Below are 25,267 nucleotides of genomic sequence, written 5' to 3'. Positions count from 1 at the left end.
TACGTGACGCTCTATGGTAGGAGCAGAGCTAGTACTCATAGCACGGAGCGTGGTGACTCTCGAAAGGGAGGAGGTTATGACGGAATCGAGGTGAATTGCCATCCGGCCATTCAGTCAACCGCCTGCCGCGGCAATGGCCACAATAGGGTCAAACGGCGCCGTAAGAGGATCAACATCTTCCTCGTACTTCTCATTTAACTTTTTGGTGTAGTTCTCCCCATCTGACTTGGCTTTAGAGCTGATCCAGTCCCTCTTCGGGCGAAGATCCGTGCACCCGGCGTATAGGAAAATTCCAGTAGTGTGAGATGTATTTTGATAGTGGGAGCACGGGAGCACCTAAACACCTTGGAGCACCTGATATCTCTTGATTATGCATTTTACAATATTATACTCCCTCCGTTCCTAAATACTTGTCTTTCTAGAGATTTCAACAAGTGACTACATATGAAGCAAAATGAGTGAATCTACATTTTAAAATATGTCTATATACATCCGTATGTAGTAGTCCATTTGAATCTCTAAAAAGACAAATATTTAGGAACGGAAGGAGTAACAGTGTATGCCATTTTGTTAAAGCTGTGAATGATTTTTGTTTAGATGGTGCTGATTGGCTCAATTGTTGCGTTATGCAGTACTTAATTTTTTCAGAGGAAAAAGGAACCTCCCTCCGTGCAACTGTATGTCCTTTTTTGGGTACATCTTTGGGTATCTTGAGTTGAACTGAAATTTCTTGTAACTTAGCTAACACTCATGGCTTCACCTTCACAGTTATCCGCGCCGGGCTCCAGGTTCCTGGTCCTGGGAGCGCCGCTCCAGAACATCACGCATGTCCATCATGCTCAAGCAGGTCAGCGGTTGCATGAAAATTGTCATCGGCCCGCCAGCATACTTGGCAATCTCGTTTTACTCATATAGTCAATGGGAAATGCCACGTTGGAATGACAAATTATTTGTTACAGAATTTAATTATATGAGCTCGAACTTGCTATTTTTTAAATAATACATTTTTTAATAAATTTGAGAAATAATACACCATTTTTATTTTCTTTAAAATTAATACACTGTTGGCCACCTGGAAGCCGACTGGCTGCAGTCGGCCGTGGCTAAGCCGACAGGCCTCAGTCGGCCACTGCAAGGCCGACAAGTGGCCACTCGACCGCGTGGAAGCCGACGATAGGCCATGCCGCGTCACCCCTTATCCACTCGGCCTGGTGGGCGTCCGGTCGGCCGGGCCCAGGCCGATAGGGCCAGTCAGCTTTGGCCAGGCCGAAAGGAGGCGGCTAAGCCACCAGCCACACACGCCCCCCTTCTTCCTCCTACATTCTTCTTCTATTCTTCCGTTCTTCTCTCCCTACTCGAATAAACTCTAATTTTTACACGAATGTTAGCCGATTTCTTGCCCATTTTCCACCGTAGTTGCATTGTAGAGGGTTGGGGGAGGCAAGGGAGACCTCGATCTCGTGATGGGATAGCTTGGTGGTGGTGGTGAGCATTTTGGTAGAGGTGGTGGAGGTGGAGGTGGTGGATGCTCCGGTGATTGAAGGCCACCGTTCATTGTTGCTTCGCACGCTTCAAGGGTAAAATTCAACTGACATTTTCTCTGTCATAGTTGTTCCGTAAGTATTTAGTAATATGTTTAGATGTGAAATATTATGGTGTGCGATTATTCAGTGGGTTCCGTAATATTCCGTAATATATTTAGATGTCTGATATTTAGGTCTGTGAATATTTTTAGTTGGTCCGGTAATTTTTCATAATATATTTAGATGTCAAATATTTAGGTGTGTGCATATTTTTAGTTGGTCCGGTAATATTCCGCAATATATTTAGATGTCAGATATTTAGGTCTGTTAATATTTTTACTTGATCCAATAAAATTTCGTAATATATTTAGATGTCCAATATTTAGGTTTGTGAATATTTTTAGTTGGTCCGATAATATTCCGTAATATATTCAGATGTCAAATATTTAGGTGTGTGAATATTTTTAGTTTGTTATGCTGCACGCCCCGCACGTCTGGTTGCGGCCACAGATATCTCTACACGCCTCGCCATTGATGCATCTTTGCTCACGTGCTTAGTGGACCGATGGAGGCCCGAGACCCACATGTTTCACTTCCGCCGAGGAGAGATGGCAACTACTCTGGAGGACGTGTCACTTTTGTTGGGACTACCCTTGGCGGGTCATGCCATAGGACCGTTGGAGGCACCGGCTGCTTGGGAGCAGGAAATTGCACAACGTTTCCGAGATGTTTACCCTAATGCTCCGGCCTTAGTCTCGGAGCCTTACGGACCTAAGTTTGACTGGTTGCTCCATTTCTAGGTTAGTTCACCAGCCTCATATTTTTATTTGTCATGCATCTGGTTCTACATATACCTTCTCTATTTACTAACTGTCTCTATTTACTTACTGACTACAGATCTAGAAGTTCCCGGGGTATCCACAAGTCCTCTTGACTGCGACACAGATCACTCGGAGCCTGGAGGCATACCTACTGTGGCTTCTTGATAACCACAAGTATAGGGGATCGCAACTGTTTTCGAGGGTAGAGTATTCAACCCTAATTTATTGATTCGACACATGGGGAGCCAAAGAATATTTGTGAGTATTAGCAGTTGAGTTGTCAATTCAACCACACCTGGAAACTTAATATTTGCATCAAAGTGATCAGTGGCACGGTAATATGATGGTCTGATAGCAATAGCAAACAATAGCATCAGTAGTAACAATGACAACAGTGATTTTGTAGCAGTTGTAACGGCAGCAGCAACAGTAGTAACTTAGCAGAGATCAATATAGGAAAAACTCGTAGGCATTGGATCGGTGACATATGGTGGATGACATTTATCATGTAACAGTTATAACCTAGGGCGACACAAAACTAGCTCCAGTTCATCGATATAATGTAGGCATGTATTCCATATATAGTCATACATGCTTGCGATAAGAACTTGCATGACATCTTTTGTCTTACCCTCCCGTGGCAGCGGGTCCATATGAAAACTAAGGGATATTAAGGCCTCCTTTTAATAGAGAACCGGAACAAAGCATTAACACATAGTGAATACATGAACTCCTCAAACTACGGTAATCACTGGAAAGAATCCCGATTATTGTCACTTTGGGGTATACGGATCATAACACGTAATAGGTGACTATAACTTGCAAGATCGGATCAAGAACATAGATATAATCATGAAAACATAAATGGTTCAGATCTGAAATCATGGCACTCGGGCCCTAGTGACAAGCATTAAGCATAGCAAAGTCATAGCAACATCAATCTCAGAACATAGTGGATACTAGGGATCAAACCCTAACAAAACTAACTTGATTACATGATAGATATCATCCAACCCATCACGGTCTAGCAAGCTTACGAAGGAATTTACTCACGCCCAGTGGTGAGCATCATGAGATTGGCGATGAAGGAGGGTTGATGATGACGACGGCTACGAATCCCCCTCTTCGAAGCTCCGAACGGACTCCAGATCAGGCCTCCCGATGAAGAACAGGAGGTGGCGGCGGCTCTGTCTCATGAAACGTGATGAAACTTTCTCTCTTATTTTTTCTCCGGAAATAGGAATTTATAGTCCAGGAATTAGGGTCGGTGGAGCCACGAGGGCCCCACAAGCCACCAGGGCGCGCCTGGCACCTGGGGCGCGCCCTGGTGTCTTGTGGACCCAGGGTGGCCCCTCTCCGGTGGTTCTTCGCTCCAGTATTTTTATATATTATATAAAAATTCTCCTGAAAGTTTCGTCCAATTCTGAGAATTTTTATTTCTGCACAAAAACAACATCATCGCAATTCTGCTGAAAACAGCATCAGTCCGGGTTAGTTCCATTCAAATCATGCAAATTAGGGGCCAAAACAATGGCAAAAGTGTTTGGAAAAGTAGATACGTTGGAGTATCACTTCTCGGGAAGGTGATGTTCACAGAGAATGGAGGGAAAGGGTTGGCGGGAAAGAATGACGACAAAGGGTTGGCGGGAAGGATAATGCCGGAACATATGGAGGGAAAGGTTGCGGGAAATTGCGGCTAACTAGGGAGAGGGTGGCGGGATAAAATTACGGTCGAAAATATGGTTCCATGCAGCCGTCGGTTGAAAATTTTGGTCTCATGTAGCTGTCGAGTTTGCCTAAGCCGATTTGAACTAATCGGTTTCGGCGAAGCTGATTACTACTAATTGGTTTCGGCTAAACCGATTAGTACTAACTAGCTTCGGCAAACTGATGCTAATGCCGCTGGTCGACCGGCCTATCGGCTTAGGCTAGGTCGACTGGGTCCTAATTAGCCTAGGCATGGCCGACTGGATCCAATGGGCTTAGCGACCCTTGATGCTGTATTGTTTTTCATAAATTTTTGAAATGTCGTATTATTTCTCATTTTAAAAAAAATATTTAACAAATTAGCCTCAAACTTGACAGGTTATGACGATGATGCAAATTTCAAAACGAGGACAATTATGCCAGCTCAAGGCGTCCAGCTTGGCAGCCCAGTCACCCAATGGGGCAATCTTCCCTAAAGTAAATCACCTTTTACCATAACCGGGTGTGCTAGAACAAGGAAAAAAGTGATGGGGAACGTAGCAAAAATTCAAAAATTTTCCTACGAATCACCAAGATCTATCTATGGAGAGACCAGCAACGAGTAGAAGGAGAGTGCATCTACATACCCTTGTAGATCGCTAAGCGGAAGCGTTCAAGTGAACGGGGTTGATGGAGTCGTACTCGTCGTGATTCAGATCACCGATGATCCTAGTGCCGAACGGACGGCACCTCCGCGTTCAACACACGTACAGCCCGGTGACGTCTCCCACGCCTTGATCCAGCAAGGAGAGAGGGAGAGGTTGAGGAAGACTCCATCCAACAGCAGCACAACGGCGTGGTGGTGGAGGAGGAGCGTGGCAATCCCGCAGGGCTTCGCCAAGCACCATGGGAGAAGAGGAGGAGGGAGAGGGGCTGGGCTGCACCAACGAGAGATCAAATCGCGTGTTATGGGCAGCCCCTAGGCCTCATATATATAGGGGAAGGGGAGGGCTGCGCCCCCTTTAGGGTTTCCCACCCCAAGGGGCGGCGGCCAGCCTCCAGATGGCATCTGGTGCGGCGGCCAAGAGAGGGGGGGAGGAGTCCATCCTCCCCAAGGCACCTCGGAGGTGCCTTCCCCCTTGAGGACTCTTCCCTCTAGGGTTCCCTAGGCGCATGGGCCTCTTGGGGCTGGTGCCCTTGGCCCATGTAGGCCAAGGCGCACCCCCTACAGCCCATGTGGCCCCCCGGGGCAGGTGGCCCCACCCGGTGGGCCCCCGGGACCCTTCCGGTGGTCCCGGTACAATACCGATGACCCCGAAACTTGTCCCGATGGCCGAAACAGGACTTCCTATATATAAATCTTTACCTCCGGACCATTCCGGAACTCCTCGTGACGTCCGGGATCTCATCCGGGACTCCGAACAACATTCGGTAACCACATACAAGCTTCCTTTATAACCCTAGCGTCATCGAACCTTAAGTGTGTAGACCCTACGGGTTCGGGAGACATGCAGACATGACCGAGACGTTCTCCAGTCAATAACCAACAGCGGGATCTGGATACCCATGTTGGCTCCCACATGTTCCACGATGATCTCATCGGATGAACCACGATGTCAAGGACTCAATCGATCCCGTATACAATTCTCTTTGTCTAGCGGTATTTTACTTGCCCGAGATTCGATCGTCGGTATACCGATACCTTGTTCAATCTCGTTACCGGCAAGTCACTTTACTCGTTCCGTAACACATCATCCCGTGATCAAATCCTTGGTCACATTGCGCATATGATGATGTCCTACCGAGTGGGCCCAGAGATACCTCTCCGTTTACACGGAGTGACAAATCCCAGTCTCGATCCGCATAAAACAATAGATACTTTCGGAGATACCTGTAGTGCACCTTTATAGTCACCCAGTTACGTTGTGACGTTTGATACACCCAAAGCACTCCTACGGTATCCAGGAGTTACACGATCTCATGGTCAAAGGAAGAGATACTTGACATTGGCAAAGCTCTAGCAAACGAACTACACGATCTTTGTGCTAGGCTTAGGATTGGGTCTTGTCCATCACATCATTCTCCTAATGATGTGATCCCGTTATCAACGACATCCAATGTCCATAGCCAGGAAACCATGACTATCTGTTGATCACAACGAGCTAGTCAACTAGAGGCTCACTAGGGACATATTGTGGTCTATGTATTCACACGTGTATTACGATTTCCGGATAATACAGTTATAGCATGAATAAAAGACAATTATCATGAACAAGGAAATATAATAATAATACTTTTATTATTGCCTCTAGGGCATATTTCCAACAAAAAGGTGAATATTTTCATGGAATCAAATAGTGTATCTGCTGATTGCAGTGCACAAGATTCAAGAGCAACCGTAACATCCATAGCGTACCGCATAACAGCATTTCATTTGGAAGAAGCAGCAGAACTAAGCAGCCAAGCACAATACCACGTCATTGCTGCTAGTACCAAATATATATGCACTAATACAAGTCAAAGCTAGGCACACAGACTGTTTCATCTAACCCAAAGCTTAGGCAGAGTGATATCAGATTCTTTCTGTTGTTTTCTCATCAAGTTCAATTGTCATTCAGACATAAGCATAATACTGATGCAAGCAACAAACACACTCCTATCCTCAGTGGTTAAAAGTATATTTGTAGCATGCTAATAGCAACATATAATAACTTATAACAATCATGGACAATATCTGATCAAGCAAATAAATGCACCATAAATCAACAGTGAAGTTACACAGTCAAGTAATTCCAAACGGAGGGAGTAATAAACTGATAATGGCACACCTAAAGTCCATTCTTCTAGGTAGAAAGGACCTTAATTCACAGTTTAAAGGAAAGCATGGCACCAAGAATTCAAACCTAGCATTTGAAATCACCAAAAGAACTATTTTTATTTTAGCATTTGTTTCCCTCTGAGTTGCTTAAGCTGTTACTTACCTTTGTGCAAGATACCTATTTCATCTTCAGACAGTGCAGTGCACGTGGCATAGTGATAAATTGGACTTAACGGTGCCTAAAAAAAAATATGGTCCATCATTTCAAAACAAAATGCCAGAGCACATGGTAGAAGCAGACTGACCAAGATATATATTTGTTTAAGGTAAAATGAAGCCTAGACTTATGTCCCTATCATAAATGTAATTATGTATAAATAAGTGTCACCCAAACCCAGTTGAAGCAACAATCAATAGTAAATTTAGCCCCATATTCCATAAGTGCATGGTAAAATGGATAGGCAGAACAAAAATTAGAAACACCGTAAATAGCTACGGAGGTAATTTGGTGTAAATATGTAAATAAGCAACCAAGCACCATAGAGAATTTGCAAAAATTGAAGCACGATGCCAAAAGGAGCAATTCTTGAGGAACATTCTTAGATAGTAAGCGATGGATAAAACTTTCCCATCAATATTCAGCCATACATTTAGACAAACTCCTGCAATGTAAACTGAATCCTGGAAACAGCATTTCTATTTAACTAACAATAGTCTTCTGCAAGAGAAATGATAGTGCTAAATAACTTGGGCACTTAATAGTCACTGAAGCCAAGCAAGTAGGATCCTTCCCAAATCCCAGACCAGAGAAAACACATTACCAACAGTCTAAGGCAGTACGTTATAGATGCTTAACAACACAGAAAACTAATGGGCAGCACATTTGTCTTCGCGGCATTTTGAGACATCAAAAGGATCCTCAATAGAAAAATCAAATCCTCTTAGGTAGCACCACGCTGTACCTTCTTGCTCAAATGGACTCTTGAAGACCATCATCTTGCAGCATCCATTAGCCCATTTTGCAGAAGCCATGAAGATCCTCAGCTTGGCACCCAAATTATCTGACGGCAAATGCCCATGGGTCATCACAATCACCATCTCCTCCAGAACTTGCGCATGCTCGGCAATGTACTTGAGGAAGTCAAGCTCGCTTTTCCTCCCCCGGAACTCACGGAGAACCAACTTCTTGATGTGCCTCTGGATGCATTCAATAGGACCAGCATCCTTCCAGAACTTGAGGTTGATGGCTTTGCTTGTGCCACCAGTTTTAGGTCCCCAGAACTTGAAGTCATCATTCTCGGACTGCAAATTAATAAATCAAACAGAGGACATATAGATGGCACGTCATGAGTAGCAGTCTCAATTCATTTGGTGCAGGCAGACACAAACATGAGTAGCTAGTGACTCAGGTCAAATTATACCTGGACATAGAGCGTCTCGATGTTAGGAAAGCATCTGAGGAAACTAGGCAGCATCCTGGCTTCAAAGTGGGTTCCAAGTTTCACTTGAACTCCCAGCATCTGAACGCTTGGGACAGTGGTGTTTGGACTTGCCTTGGTGTTAACCTGCAAATTAATTTAATTATGATGCATTTTGTGGTAATACTGCTATATATACTTACTACAAATTAAAGGATGGAACTTAGAAATTAGTATTAAAACATGGTGATTCGGAATGAAAGAAGATTCATACTCCCTCCGTCCGAAAATACTTGTCATCAAAATAGATAAAAGGGGATGTATCTAAAGCACACGGACCATGATGGCTGTGTTGCGAATCTCAAGTTGGTGCATTCCAGGCACCAAGAATCCCAGGAAGCGCAGCTTGGGTGCATGGCCGATCTTGACTTTGGAGGACATGTTGGTGAGATCACGGTCGCCCCAACCCCAAGCTTCCCACAGAAAGAGCCTCTCCAGGCGTGTAGCGCGCACCACATTGATTTCTGGCACGATAGCCATGCACACCTGAACGCTTCGTAGACTGCGGCTGTGGATGCGGAGGCACACTGGCCACCGGCTTCTGGCGATCATGAGCTTCTCCAGGACGGGGCATCTGTCCAGCACGAAGGCGAGGTCCTTGTCCTTGATGAGGAGGTTGCAGAGGCCAAGCTCCCGGAGGTAGGGGAAGGCAGCAGTAGGCGGGAGGTCGGATGTGCTTGTGTCCGGGAAGCACCAGGTGCCGATGTAGAGCTTGGTGAGGGCGGTGCAGTTGAAGAGCTCGGCGGCGGGTATGGGCAGCTGGTCGTCGAACTTGGATGCGAGGTTCACAAAGACGAGTTCTTTGACGCCCTTGGCGGCGAGGAGTTTGAGCCAGAGCTCCAACTTGTCCAGGTGATACAACATGTTGTTGCCGGCGAGGTAGACGAAGGCGAAGGGGCCCGGGTGCGCGGCGAGGACGTGGGACACGTTGTCTGCGAGGGTGCCCATGGCGTCCAGGATGCGAAACAGGCCGGCGTACCAGGACTCGAGGCCCATCTCGCGGAACTGGCCGCGCCCCACGACGCTGCGGTCGGAGAGGAGGTGCGCGTCGACGAGGACGAGCGGCACCGAGTGCCAGACGCGGCGCCAGCGCTTGGCCAGCGCGGTGGTGCGCCCGGCGTCCTTGGCGGGGAGGCGGGAGACGATGTTGCGGAGGATCCCGACGGGGAGGCGGCTGATGCGGTCGACGCCGTCCCGCGCGGCGGCGGCGGCGCTGGCGAGGGGCGCGGCCGTGGAGACGGTCGGCCTGGGGATGGCCTTGAAGACGTCCACCGTCAGCATTCGCATGTTCTCGTCCATCTTCTTGAACTCGGGGCCAGAGAAAATCATCCCGGCTACGTCCTCCATGGTGAGGCCAAAGGACGGACGCCGAAGGCGGAGGCGGAGGGCGCGGCGGTGGAGCTGGTGGGAATGGGGAAAGTGGAGTGGAGGCGAGGCGAGGCGGCTGCTTTGGTCTTTGTGAATGATTGAGCTAGGGTTTTGGTTTGGTTCCTTCCTTGTCGGCTGGGCCAAATGTCCCAAGCTGTATTGTTGTTCCAGGGCCCATCACACGCTCCTACTTACTTGGTGCATTTAATTTGAAATTGAAGGCAAGCTCAATGCCTCTTTAGTTTGTCAAATGAGGGAGTTTGATGAAAATGAAGCTGTGGGATGTTTTAGCTTAAACCGGAGATTGGGACTTTCCAATACTTTTATCATGGATGGATGCAAATGACATGCACATGTAGGTGATGTTTCTCGCAACATTTTGATATCTTATTTGTATTTTTCTGAGTTAGTATGAATTTTTATGAAGTTTTCAAAATGACAATCAAACGGTCAAAGGGCAAAAGCATAAGATGAGCAAAGCGGTTTGGGCATGAACGCGTGTTTTTGGAAATTAATAAAAAGGATGAATATTAATAAAAGATTAAAGAAAGAGTTGGAAATTTTACGTGTTGTTCCTGGGAGAGTTGCCCCCTCGGTAAGAGAAATTAAAATTAAAAATGAGCTGCTGGAGCTATACAAGCATGAGGAGCTCATGTGGAAGCAGAGAGCTCAGTAGAATGGCTGCGGGCTGGTGACAAAAGTACTCGTTATTTCCAGATGAGGGCCAACATGCGAAGAGTTAAGAATAAAATTAAAGTGTTACTTGGGGCAGATGGTGTACTGCTGAAATTTCAGATGGGCTCTAGGCCCATATAGCAATTTCTGAAAAATCTCTAAAGGTCCATGTGGGTTATATGGCACTAGGTGTAGTGGGAAGTTTAGTCCCACCCTGAAAGTGGAAGAGGAGTTGGACCTCCTTATAAGGGTTTCTCTTCCACATGCTATTGGAGGTTGAGAAGAGAAGAGGCCCTCGCGCACTCCTCCGCCGCGCCACGGGTTGCGGGATTGAGCCGAGCCGAGCTCACACCTACGCGCTTACTTTTGCCAGTCACTAACGGAGAGTTCTCTGACAGCTGGACCACAATCTGAGACGTCGGATCGTGGGCTGTCACGGACTCGGACGTGGGTCGAGCCCCACGCGGCTGCATCTATATAAGTGTGCGGTGTCTCCTAACCCTAGCCGCCATGAACAGATCACATCTGCTCCACGCGCACGCCCACCGTCGTTCCCTTGCTGCTGCTGCCGCTGATGTCTACTACACAACCTTCTTATTGTAGACGTTGTTGGGTCTGCAAGTGCACATGTTTGTAGGACAGTAGCAAATTTCTCTCAAGTGGATGACCTAAGGTTTATCAATCCGTAGGAGGCGCAGGATGAAGATGATCTCTCTCAAACAACCCTGCAACCAAATAACAAAGAGTCTCTTGTGTCCCCAACACACCCAATACAATGCACTAGTAGAAAAACACCTAATAGTCCCGGTTCGTGAGGGCCTTTAGTCCCGGTTCATGAACCGGGACTAATGGGCCGTTACTAATACCTCCACCCATTAGTCCCGGTTCAAACTAGAACCGGGACTAATGTGCCTCCACACGGCTCTGTGCGCCGAGCCCAGTCAGGGGGCCTTTGGTACCGGTTGGTGGCTCCAACCGGGACCAAAAGTCCATGTTTTTTTTTGGAAATTGACTGCTTTAGGGGTTTTGGGGGTTATTTTTAGGTTGTTATATTAGCTAGCTAATAAAGAGAAGTGTCCTCTCTTATATCTTCGTCCTTGGTTTACCAACGCTGCTGCTATATATGTTCATTTTACCCGCTGATATAATAACTCATGCATGCTCGCATACATCAGCATATATAATAACAAGTACCCGTCCTACTAATCATGCATCATCATACAACTTTTACTCGTTATTAATAATAAGTCATACGATCATCATCCTCATAGTCATCGGACCCAACCCTACATAATTGTTCTTAACACATGATCATCAGTATCAGGTAGGACCTAAACACCCTTAAGGTAAAATAGCATAAAACAATATAAACCCTGACTCTCCATTATGAAGAATGGCAATCATCCTGTCTTCAATTTTTGCCCTTCGCTGAATGTTGCTTCCAAGAAGCTCCTTACGACTGTCCATACATTTTTTCCATTCTTTGATTCTCAGGTCTCCACTTATTTTAGAAACCCGGTATGGACAGTTGAGATTCGTAGGCCGACCTGGTTGTATGTTCAAAACATGAAGGCTACCATGTGTATACATCAGATGAGGCACACAATCATTCGGGATTATCTGTTGAAAAACATAGTAATAACTTCGTAGTTAGCAATGATATGATGTACTAGTTTTAGAAGTGTGCAAAAAGATGCACGGATGTTGTAATAGTACAAAAATCTTACCAGGGTATCTCCATGGTAGTTACCGTAGTTCAACACGTGCACTAGTGGCACGTATTGACCATAATATTGAGGAGTTCGATTGTAGGCATTGTAATTCTCAAGATCAGTACAAAATGTGACCAGATGATTTTTCTCCTGATAAGTTAGTTCGGAGCCTTCGGTGTAGTAGGTTCTGTCTACCATCTTCCGCACATTCTTTGAAGAATGAAAATAAGCTGTCAATGGAGAATAAGTTTTCAACTATTTTGAAATAAACAATATAAATTACTTAATATCTATGTTAAGCTCACATGGGGGAAGAATTGGAGGTGTATCCACAAGGACGAAAATCGTAGGTCTCTCTTGCTCGATTGTAGGATCACCAAGATCCATGGTAACAAGCATACCCTCATCAAAACCATACATCTTGCAAAGTGCTTCCCAATTTTTGCAACCAAAATGGGTTACACTCTGAGCATTGTACAACTTTACTTGAAAATCCACACCATGATGGGTACTTAGGATAATTTTTTTGGTTTCGAAACTTTCATGGTCTTCAAAACCCATCCTCTCCAAGACATAGCGTCTTGCAAAGCATGGGATAAGCTAGTCGAATTGGAAAAGATGAAAAATATTGTCATGATTAAAATAGTTGAAGTCATGAGTAATTACGAAAAAAACTTTTATCGTCGGTTGCGTACCGTATGAACATCGAAGGTCTCCTCAAGCTTAATGTTGAAGCGACGATCTTCGTCCAGCACAATGAACCTGTCGCAGATACCTCGGTCGTCGTGGCACCAGTCGCACTCCCTCGGGCGGTTTTCATCGTCCGATGAGTACGACATTTCCGGCCTACGTTCATAATTCAAATATTAAACTAGATCATTATTATTAATCATGGGTTGACTATCGATGATCGATGTACGTAGCTCCTCCTTTCATTCCCGAATGTATTATTATATCAAATTGTCTAGCACACGGGAATGAAGGAGAACTTATCCAATATGAGCATTCAATAAGCAAAACCAAATCATAAAATAAGCAAAACTAAATCATAAAATAAAGTATAGTATTCAAATTAGCATGCATTCAATAATTATAAGCAAAAGTACATCATCTCTTGGTGTTCGTACATCGTCGAATATTATCACTAATACAACTAGAACCGTAGCGCCCGACGGGTATCGACGCGAGCGGTGGACACCCAAAGATAAGGAACTATCACAGGATCATAGCTCCAGTGAGATCCCTGAAGAACCTGCCAGGTATTGTCGAATCTGCCCTCCAATGCAACCATGTAGCGACGGATGTGCTCGTCCTCCTCGCTGACACGGTGACGTACCACCTCCACGGTGTCCGGATGCCTCACCACCGTCACTGGCCCACGCGACCGCCACCAAACAAGGATCGGGTCAACAACGGGCTGCCTCCTCACCAATCTACGTCCCCCGGAAGGTAGCACCTCCCAATACCAGCCCGGCGGAGCCCAGTCCCGAACATGACCCTGATCAAGCAGGCCTCCACCGCCTAGTCGACGACGATGAGGATGCGGGATAGGCATCGCCGACGTCGATGCGGCAACTACTTCTATATATAGTTAAATAAAAGTAGTTTTATTAATTAAATCAACTATCTAGTTCAACTACTAAGCACTTACTAAAAACAAACTACTTCTATATATAGTAAAATAAATTAGTTTATTAAATCAACTAGCTAGTTCAACTATATATAAACTACTTCTTATTAATCTAACAAAAAAATCATTAATTGCTACACATCTAATCTAACAACTATATATAAACTACTTCTTATTACTACACATCTAAACTATATACAAAAAAATCATTAAAATTCTATGAACAAAATTAATTACTACACATCTAATCTAATCTAACAAAAAAAATTAATCTAACAAAAAAAATCTATGAACTACATATCTAAATTACTACACACATCTAATCTAACAAAAAAATGTAATTAATCTAACAAAAAATCTAACATAATATAAACAAATTAATTGCTACACATCTAATCTAACCAAAAAATCTAATCTAACAACAAAATCTATGAACTACATATATCTAAATTACTACACATCTAACCTAACAAAAAAATCTAATTAAATCTAACAAAAAAAATCGAAGGCGACGGCGAGGTGCTCACGTACGGCGACGGCAACGGCGACGGCGATGGCGAAGGCGATGACGAGGGGGCGACGCAGGCCGGGGCGGCGGGGCGACGCGGGTTGGGCGGGGCGGCGCGGGCCGGGGCGGCGGGGCGCGGCGCGGGCGGGCTGGGCAGGGCGCGCAGGCGGCGACAGCGTGGGGCGGGGCGGCGCGGGGCGGCGACGGCGTCAGGGCGTGGCGGGACGGGGCGGCGACGGTGAGGTGGCGGCAGGGAGACGCGCGGCGACGGGAGTGGAGCAGAAGAGATCGAAAACTGCCAAGTCCTGTATATATATAGGAAGAGCATCGGTCCCGGTTCATGGTACCAACCGGGACCAATGGCCCCTTTAGTTCCGGTTGGAGCCACCAATCGGAATCAAAGGCCTCTTTTCAGCAACCCAAAGGGCAGGAAACAAAGACCTGTGGTCCCGGTTGGTGGCTCTAACCGGGACTAAAGTGGGGGCGTTGGTACCTCTTGGTGCCACGAACCGGTACCAATGCAACCCTTTAGTTCCGGTTGGTGCCACCAACCGGGACTAAAGGCCATGTGCTGCCCGCGTCGCGGCACGAAAGTTTAGTCTCACCTCGCTAGCTGAGGGAGCTCGAGAGTGGTTTATAAGCACCAGTCCTGCTGGCCTCTTGAGCTCCTCTCAAATGCAGGCTTACGGGCCTAAACGCACTATATGTGCCTGTGGGCCTATTGGGCCTATTGCGGGCCTGAATCCTGGCCCATTCTTGGGTTTCTAGTCGTATTCAGGCCGTGGTAGCCCTTTAGGTGGCACTTTTATTTTATTTTATTTTATTTTGATTCTTCCTGCAGCTGTTTTTTTAGTCCCACCTCGCCAAGCGAGAGGCACTCGCAGCTGTTTATAAGCCCTGAGTGCAGAGACGATGACGAAGAGGCTCAATGCTCCTGCACGTTGGTTAGCTTCAAGCCTTGAGGAATACGGTAGACTGCACAGAGCTATGTGCAGTGCAGTTGACACTATTCCGAAAGGCTTGAAGCAAATTAACAAGCATTGCGCCTCTTTTTTATTTTTAATGACTTATTACAACTGAGAAATAAAAAGAAAAAAATAACTAAAAAGAAAAAAAACTATATAGAAAACTACTCATAAATGAATTGAACCAAAAAATAGTTGTGATTAACTGTACTAAAAAAGGAGCATAGATGCTTATTTTTAATGACTTATTACAACTCAGAAATAAAAAGAAAAAAATAAATATAGCAGAAAAGAAAGAAAAAACTATATAAAAAGATACTCAGAAATGAATTGAAGCAAAAAATAGTTGTGATTAACTGTACTAAAAAAGGAGCATAGATGCTTATTTGTAATGACTTATTACAACTCAGAAATAAAAAGAAAAGAAAGTAGTTGTGATTAACTTTACTAAAATATGAGCGTAGATGCTTATTTTTAATGACTTATTACAATTCAAAAATAAATAGAAGAAAAAATAGTTATGATTAACTTTACTAAAAAATAAGCATAGATGCTTATTTTTAATGACTTATTACAACTCAGAAAAAAAAGGAAAAAAAATAAATATAGCAGAAAAGAAAAAAAACTATATAAAAAGCTACTCAGAAATGAGCATAGATGCGCTTATAGAGGAAATTCAAATTAAATTCATAACAAATTTCAAGAGAAATTCGTATGAATTTAGCCTAAATTCCCTATATAAGGGCATCCATTTTCATTTTCAGAGGAGCTCAATAAGGCAGAGAGGGAGGGGCTTATAAACCGGTCTGATTCCCCTCCGGTTGGCGAGGTGGGACTAAACTTTGGCCGCAACGAGGACCAACCCTTTAGTCCCGGTTGGCGGAATGGACCGGGACTAATGGTCGTCCTTTGGTCCCGGTTCGGGCCACCAACCGGGACCAATGGTGGTGGGCCAGGAGCGAGGGCCATTGGTCCCGGTTCGTGCCACCAACCGGGACCAATAGGTCCAGCCGAACCGGGACCAATGGCCCACGTGGCCCGGCCGGCCCCTGGGGCTCACGAACCGGGTCCAATGCCCCCATTGGTCCCGGTTCTGGATTGAACCGGGACTAATGGGCTGGACCGGCCTGGACCATTGGCCCCTTTTCTACTAGTGATGATAAATTGTATAGGTGCACTAGTTCGGCGAAGAGATGGTAATACAAGTGCAAAAGAGATAGTAGATAAAGGTTTTTGTAATCTGAAATAATAAAAACAGCAAGGTAACTAAGGGCAAAAGTGAGCGTAAACGGTATTGCAATGGTAGGAAAGAAGGCCTAGGGTTCATACTTTCACTAGTGCAAGTTCTCTCAACAATAATAACATAGATAGATTATATAACAATCCCTCAACATGCAACAAAGAGTCACTCCAAAGACACTAATAGCGAAGAACAAACGAAGAGATTATGGTAGGGTACGAAGCCACCTCAAAGTTATTCTTTCGTATCAATCTATTCAAGAGTTCGTACTAGAATAACACCTTAAGACAGAAATCAACCAAAACCCTAATGTCACCTAGATACTCCATTGTCACCTCAAGTATCCGTGGGCATGATTATACCATATGCATCACACAATCTTAGATTCATCCAACCAACAGAAAGTACTTCAAAGAGTGCCCAAAAGTTTCTACCGGAGAGTCAAGAACGTGTGCCAACCCCTAGGCATAGGTTCATGGGCGGAACCCTCAAGTTGGTTAGCAAAACATACATCAAGAGGCACATGATATCCCATTATCACCACAGATAAGCACGACAAGACATACATCAAGTGTTCTCATAAAAGACTCAATCCGATAAGATAACTTCAAAGGGGAAACTCAATTCATCACAAGAGAGTAGAGGGGGAAAAACATCATAAGATCCAACTACAATAGCAAAGCTCGAGATACATCAAGATCATGCCATAGAGGGAACACGAGAGAGAACATGAGAGAGAGAGAGAGAGAGATCAAACACATAGCTACTAGTACATACCCTCAGCCTCGAGGGTGAACTACTCCCTCCTCGTCATGGAGAGCGCCGGGATGATGAAGATGGCCACCGGTGAAGGATCCCCCCTCCGGTAGGGTGCCGGGAAGGGATCCCGAGAGGTTTTTGGTGGCTACAGAGGCTTGCGGCGGTGGAACTCCCGATCTATCTTGATATTCGATGGTTTTAGGGTACGTAGGGTTATATAGGTGAAATAAGTCGGTCGGGGAGTGCTCGAGGGGTCCACGAGACAGGGGGCCGCGCCCTGTAGGGAGGGGGGCGCCCCCTATCTCCTGGGCTCCTCGAGGATCTTCTCACTTGATCTCCAAGCCTCCAGGATGATAATCTTCCAAAAAAACATGTTGCCGAAGGTTTCATTCCGTTTGGACTCCGTTTGATATTCCTTTTCTTTGAAATACTGAAACAGGCAATAAAACAGCAATATGGGCTGGGCCTCCGGTTAATAGGTTAGTCCCAAAAGTAATATATAAGTGTATAATAAAGCCCATAATCATGCAAAACACATAGTAATATAGCATGAATGCTTCATAAATTATAGATACGTTGGAGACGTATCAACATCCCCAAGCTTAATTCCTACTCGTCCTTGAGTAGGTAAATGATACAAGAAAGAATTTATGAAGTGTGAATGCTAGAAGGTGCACAAGTTTGATCAATGATAATTTCAATCACCTTTACTAGCATCATTATATGTCATAACAGTAGTTCATCTCATAAAACTTTTCACGAACTAGTAACAAGAAATTCACATGTTAAAGCATAGACCATAAACTTTCTTGAAAACTAGCAAACTTCATTCTTAGTCATCAAACAATTGCAATTCATCTTACTTTCAGGAAGAGTCTATGTCAGAGCTTTGATTTAGCAAACTTCACATACTCAACTATCATATAGTCTTCTACAATTGCTAACACTCATGCAATACTTGTGGTTATGAAGTTTTAATCAGACACAGAGAAAGATTGGGGCTTATAATGTTGCCTCCAAACGTATTCACCTTTGGGTGATGTCAACTATGATAGTTCATTCTAACATACATCCAGTTGGATATATATATCAGAATCACCCTAACACAAAGTGCTTGCCAAAGGATAAAATGAAAAAGGGAAAGGTGAAGATCACCTTGACTCTTGCATAAAGTAAAGGATATAAAGTAAAATATAGGCCCTTCGCAGAGGGAAGCAGAGGTTGTCATGCGCTTTTAGGGTTGGATACACAAAATCTTAATGCGAAAGAACGTCAATTTATATTGCCCTTTGTATATGGACCTTTATTATGCAGTACGTCGCTTTTATTGCTTCCATAACAAGTTCGTACAAAGCTTATTTTATCCACACTAACAAGTCATGCATATTTAGAGAGCAATTTTAATTGCTTGCACCGATGACAACTTACTTGAAGGATCTTACTCAATCCATAGGTAGATATGGTGGACTCTCATGGCAAAACTGGGTTTAAGGATATTTGGAAGCACAAGTAGTATCTCTACTTGGTGCTAGGAATTTTGGCTAGCATGAGGGGGAAAGGCAAGCTCAACATGTTTGAATGATCCATAATAATATACTTTAACTGAGATGCGAGAAAACATAACCCATTACATTGTGTTCCTTGTCCAACATAAACTCTTTAGCATGTCATAATTAATGAGTGCTCACAATTATAAAAGATGTCTATGATAATATATTTATATGTGAATTCTTTTTTCCTTCAATATTCTTTCATGAATTGTTCAAATGACCAATACAATGCTTGCTAACCGTCAATAAATTTACAACCTCTACTTCTTAGATGTGAAGTCATTACTCCCCATGGGATAAGCAAATGAGACATATATAATTTCAGATTTATGACATTCAACTCATTCAACAATTTACTCATAGGATATAAGTGAAGCACACGAGTAAATGACAAACTACTCCAAAAAGATATAAGTGAAGATCAATGAGTAGCTAAATAATTATGCAACTATGTGAAGACTCTCTCTCAATTAAGAATTTCAGATCTTAGTATTGTATTCAAGCAGCAAGAAAAACAAAATAAAATGACATTGCAAGGATAGCACAACTCATGTGAAGAAGCAAAAAAACTTAGGCTCAACCAATACTAACCGATGATTGTCGAAGAAAAAAGGTGGGATGCCTATCGGGGCATCCCGAAGCTTAGATGCTTGAGACTTCTTGAAATATTATATTGGGGTGCCTTGGGCATCCCCAAGCTTGAACTTTTCTGTCTCCTTAATTCCTCTCATATCATGGTTTCTCTTTTTATCAAAAGCTTCATCCACAACAAACTCAACAAGAACTCGTGAGATAGGTTAGTATAAACCAATGCAAAACCTTATCATTTTCTACTGTAACAAATCACTAATATTATTATTCAACATTGAATACTAAATGTATCTGCATATTTAATACTCATATCCTCAAATAGAATCATTAAACAAGCAAACATATGCAAACAATGCAACCATAACAGCAATCTGCCAAAACAGTATAGTCTGTAAAGAATGCAAGAGTATCAATACTTCCCTAACTCCAAAAATTATGAACTAAAATTCCCACTGTAATAAATTTATCATAGCTTAATATGCAAAAAGATTCGACATTATAACACTTTCTGACTTTTCTAGGGAATTTTTGCAACGGCGGTAAACTTTCTGTTTTCAAACAGCAACATGTATACTAGCAAAATAAGCATGGTAAAGGCTATCCTTGACACTTTTATTGAAAATAAAGATTCCAAACATTATTCTAACTAACAGCAAGAAAAAACTAACAAAAGAAAATGACGCTCCAAGCAAAACACATATCATGTGGCGAATAAAAATATAGCTCCAAGTAAAGTTACCAATGAACGAAGACGAAAGAGGGGATGCCCTCCGGGGCATCCCCAAGCTTAGGCTCTTTCCACTCCTTATTCCATAGTCCATCGAATCTTTATCCAAAACTTGAAAACTTCAACCACACAAAACTCAAAACAAAACTCGTAAGCTCCGTTAGTATAAGAAAATAAATCACCACTTAGGTATTGTAATGAACTCATTCTAAATTCATATTGGTGTAAAACCTACTGAATTCTAACTTCTCTATGGTTCATACCCTCCGATACTACTCATAGATGCATCAAAATAAGCAAACAACACAATGAAAACAGAATCTGTCAAAAACAGAACAGTCTGTAGTAATCTGTATCAAACGTATACCTCTGTAACTCAAAAAATTAAGAAATAAGTTTCTGGACCTGAGTATTTTATATATTAATAATCTGCAAAAAGAATCAACCTAAAATCACTCTTCACTAAAAAAAGGCAGCTATTCTCGTGAGCGCAAAAGTTTCTGTTTTTTACAGCAAGATCACATAAACTTCACCCCAAGTCTTCCCAAAGGTTCTACTTGGCACTTTATTGAAACAAAAGCTATAAAACATGATTATGAAAGTATCATAATCATGTGGACACACAAAAACAGTAAGGGTAAATATTGGGTTGTCTCCCAACAAGCGCTTTTCTTTAATGCCTTTCTAGCTAGGCATGATGATGGCAATGATGCTCACATAAAAGATAAGAATTGAAACATAAAGAGAGCATCATGAAGAATATGACTAGCACATTTAAGTCTAACCCACTTCCTATTCATAGGGATTTTATGAGCAAACAACTTATGGGAACAATAATCAACTAGCAAAGGAAGGTAAAACAAGCATAGCTTCAAAAATTTAAGCACATAGAGAGGAAACTTGATATTATTGCAATTCCTACAAGCGTATGTTCCTCCCTCATAATAATTTTCAGTAGCATCATGAAGGAATTCAACAATATAACCAGCACCTAAAGCCTTCTTTTCATGATCTACAAGCATAAAAAATTTACTACTCTCCACATAAGCAAAATTCTTCTCATTCGGAATAGTAGGAGTATCATAAGAGACTTGAACACTAAAAATTGTTTCCACATTAAAAGAGTAATGTTCAGAAAAAGGGTAATCATAATCATGACAAATTTTGTAAATATAATCATCACTACTTTTTATAGCATAAGTTTCATCACAATAATCATCATAAGTAGCAACTTCGTTCTCATCATAATCGATTGAAACCTCTCCCAAGATAGTGGAATCACTAAATAAAGTTGACACTCTTCCAAATCCACTTTCATATTCATCACAATAAAATTCAACATCCTCCAAAATAGTGGGATCACTACTTCCTAAAGTTGACACTCTTCCTAACCCACTTTCATCAATATAATCATCATAGGTAGGAGGCATGCTATCATCATAACAACTTTACATATCAAAACTTGGGATGCTAAAAATATCATCTTCATTAAACATAGCATCCCCAAGCTTGTGCTCTTTCATATCATAAGCATAATCACTCTCATCATTAAAAATATGGATAGCACCAATAGTAAAGCAACTATCATCATCACAATGAGTAGTAGGAGCAACATCATTTGGGAGGGATACCTTTCTACTTTGTTGCTCCTTCTTTTCTTTTTCTTCTTCACATTATGTGTAGGTTCAACCTTCCTCTTTGAGCTCCTTATTGATGAGATTGGTTGAACAGAAAGCTCCTCCTCGTTACCTGATTCATCATGAGAAATAATAGGAGGATATTGGGATGTGTCTTCCCTTTTATTAGTATTCTCATCATCTTCTATTTGCTTTCTTTTCTTTATGTAATTGGCAATATAAGGATTTTCAATGCAATTCATCGCACAAAACATATAAATCTTTTCTAGATCAATATCAAGGAAATGCCTAAGATTAAATTCTGGAATAGGCTTAGTTAAACGTTTCAACTCTTCACAACCCAAAAGCAATCTAAGTTCATTGTAATGAGAAAGGGAGATCAAATCATCACAATTTTTGGACACGATCCGATCATGAAACAATTTGCATTGGAGATGTAAATGATCTTGTTTATTGCAAAATTCACATCGGGAAAGATATTTTAAATTCTCCGCACTCTTATCTAGCCTTCCTTGCAACCTCTTAGTTTCTAAATACTTATGCTTCTTGCAATATGTATCTTCTCTATTTGGTGTGTTCATGCAAACATGCACTCCACAAAAGTTGACATGCTCATAAGATATATTCTCATCATGACTAGAGCAATCATCATTAGTACTATGGATATTCAAGGAGTTTATACTAACAACATTGCAATCATGCTCGTCATTCAAAGATTTAGTACCAAGCATTTTAACGCATTCTTCTTCTAGCACTTGAGCACAATTTTCCTTTCCATCAAACTCACGAAAGATATTAAAAAGACGAAGCGTATGAGACAAACTTAACTCCATTTTTTGTAGTTTTCTTTTATAAACTAAACAAGTGATAAAACAAGAAACAGAAAGATTCGATTGCAAGATCTAAAGATATACCTTCAAGCGCTAACCTCCCCGGCAACGGTGCCAGAAAAGAGCTTGATGTCTACTACACAACCTTCTTCTTGTAGACGTTGTTGGTCCTGCAAGTGCACAGGTTTGTAGGACAGTAGCAAATTTCCCTCAAGTGGATGACCTAAGGTTTATCAATCCGTAGGAGGCGCAGGATGAAGATGGTCTCCCTCAAGCAACCCTGCAACCAAATAACAAAGAGTCTCTTGTGTCCCCAACACACCCAATACAATGGTAAATTGTATAGGTGCACTAGTTCGGCGAAGAGATGGTAATACAAGTGCAAAATAGATAGTAGATAAAGGTTTTTGTAATCTGAAATAATAAAAACAGCAAGGTAACTAAGGGCAAAAGTGAGCGTAAACGGTATTGCAATGGTAGGAAACAAGGCCTAGGGTTCATACTTTTACTAGTGCAAGTTCTCTCAACAATAATAACATAGATAGATCATATAACAATCCCTCAACATGCAACAAAGAGTCACTCCAAAGACACTAATAGCGGAGAACAAACGAAGAGATTATGGTAGGGTACGAAACCACCTCAAAGTTATTCTTTTGGATCAATCTATTCAAGAGTTCGTACTAGAATAACACCTTAAGACACAAATAAACCAAAACCCTAATGTCACCTAGATACTCCATTGTCACCTGAAGTATCCGTGGGCATGATTATACGATATGCACTACACAATCTCAGATTCATCCAACCAACACAAAGTACTTCAATGAGTGCGCCAAAGTTTCTACCGGAGAGTCAAGAACGTGTGCCAACCCCCATGCATAAGTTCATGGGAGGAACCCTCAAGTTGGTCACCAAAACATACATCAAGAGGCACATGATATCCCATTATCACCACAGATAAGCACGGCAAGACATACATCAAGTGTTCTCATAAAAGACTCAATCCGATAAGATAACTTCAAAGGGGAAACTCAATTCATCACAAGAGAGTAGAGGGGGAGAAACATCATAAGATCCAACTACAATAGCAAAGCTCGGGATACATCAAGATTGTGCCATAGAGGGAACACGAGAGAGAACACGAGAGAGAGACATCAAACACATAGCTACTGGTACATACCCTCAGCCTCGAGGGTGAACTACTCCCTCCTTGTCATGGAGAGCGCCGAGATGATGAAGATGGCCACCGGTGAAGGATCCCCCCTCCGATAGGGTGCCGGGAAGGGCTCCCGAGAGGTTTTTGGTGGCTACAGAGGCTTGCGGCGGTAGAACTCCCGATCTATCTTGATATTCGATGGTTTTATGGTACGTAGGGTTTTATAGGTGAAAGAAGTCGGTCGGGGAGTGCTCGAGGGGTCCACGAGACAGGGGGTCGCGCCCTGTAGTGGGGGGGCACCCCCTATCTCCTGGGCTCCTCGAGGAACTTCTCACTTGATCTCCAAGCCTTCAGGATGATAATCTTCCAAAAAAACACGTTGCCGAAGGTTTCATTCCGTTTGGAGTCCGTTTGATATTCCTTTTCTTTGAAATACTGAAAAAGGCAATAAAACAACAATATGGGTTGGGCCTCCGGTTAATAGGTTAGTCCCAAAAGTAATATAAAAGTGTATAATAAAGCCCATAATCATTCAGAACACATAGTAATATAGCATGAATGCTTCATAAATTATAGATACGTTGGAGACGTATCAGCCGCCGGTGACTCCACTACGTCCGCCGCGTACACAGTCGACGGGAGAGCAGGTCTCCGAAACCACGCCCTTCTGGTTCCTATACGGGGTGAGGGGCGAATAGGTTTTTGGGTAGCGATTACGCGACTGCTCGCTTCCGATTGTCTACTTCCTCTACGTCCGCGTCACCTTCATCATCACCATGTCAACCGACGCCGAATGTGCCGTCGCCGAGAAAGCTGAAGCCGACAAGAAGGCCGCCGAGGACGCCGCTGCCGCCACCAACGCTGCGGCCTCTGGATGGCCTACTGGAGGGTATAACTCATTTATCCCGCTCCTACTGTTTTCTGTTTTAGCCATGCTAGCGTTATACGTAGATTTTTCTGCAATTAGCGTAGTATGTGCTTGCTTGACTGAATATCAGTATGCATTTATTTGTGTCAATGCCATGCTAGTGATTTACTCGTGGATAAATTTAGTCGAGAAATTGCCTATTTACTCAACAATCCAAAAACCTATTATGTGTAGGAATTTTTCGGCAAGGAGGCCACCGTTGCCTAAAACTGGATAAGTTTACTGGTACGTATTTTAAGCGTTGGCAGACTAAGACCACTTTATGGCTCACAGCTATGAACGTGTTCTGGGTCACCGGTGTCTCCACGGGAACGATTGGTCCTGAAAAGGAGAAGGCGTTCAAGGAGGCCACCATTGTGTTCCTCAGAGCAGTTCTTAGCGTGATCGGAGATAAACTGGTCGACGCATATTTACATGTGCATGTCGCCAAGGACTTGTGGGAGGCGCTCGAATCTAAATTCGGGGCCGCCGATGCTGGGAGCGAGATGTATATTATAGAGCAGTTCCATGATTACAAGATGGTTGAAAACCGTCCTGTATTGGAGCAGGCTCATGAGATAATATGCATTGTTAAGGAGCTTGAGCTTCTTAAGTGCAAGTTACCGGGCAAGTTTGTCACGGGCTGCATAATTTCTAAGCTCCCTAATTCCTGGAGGAACTTT

At 43.1% G+C, this 25,267-nt stretch overlaps 1 protein-coding gene across 1 annotated transcript; it reads right to left on the bottom strand.

Annotated features, from left to right (window-relative positions):
- Positions 1-7,518: 7,518 nt before the first annotated feature.
- LOC123064804 (F-box/FBD/LRR-repeat protein At1g16930) lies at positions 7,519-9,741 on the bottom strand. The gene is made up of 3 exons (XM_044488208.1): positions 8,606-9,741; positions 8,270-8,413; positions 7,519-8,150 (listed from the first exon to the last, which is right to left on the bottom strand). The coding sequence occupies exons 1-3, from the start codon at positions 9,671-9,673 to the stop codon at positions 7,716-7,718; spliced, it is 1,647 nt and encodes a 548-aa protein (XP_044344143.1). The 5' UTR covers positions 9,674-9,741; the 3' UTR covers positions 7,519-7,715.
- Between the last annotated feature and the right edge of the window lie 15,526 nt (positions 9,742-25,267).

The sequence above is a fragment of the Triticum aestivum genome, chromosome 3B (assembly GCF_018294505.1).
Source record: "Triticum aestivum cultivar Chinese Spring chromosome 3B, IWGSC CS RefSeq v2.1, whole genome shotgun sequence".
Taxonomy (NCBI): Eukaryota; Viridiplantae; Streptophyta; class Magnoliopsida; order Poales; family Poaceae; genus Triticum; species Triticum aestivum.
The sequence above is the reverse complement of the archived record's forward strand: the minus strand, read 5'-3'. Positions and strand labels throughout refer to the sequence as shown.

Coding starts and splice junctions, on each gene's coding strand:
- LOC123064804 (XM_044488208.1), bottom strand. CDS start 9,673: ATGGAGGACGTAGCCGGGATGATTTTCTCTGGCCCCGAGTTCAAGAAG. Junction 8,414..8,605: donor TTCGCAACACAGCCATCATG/GTCCGTGTGCTT, acceptor ATTAATTTGCAG/GTTAACACCAAGGCAAGTCC. Junction 8,151..8,269: donor TCGAGACGCTCTATGTCCAG/GTATAATTTGAC, acceptor ATTAATTTGCAG/TCCGAGAATGATGACTTCAA.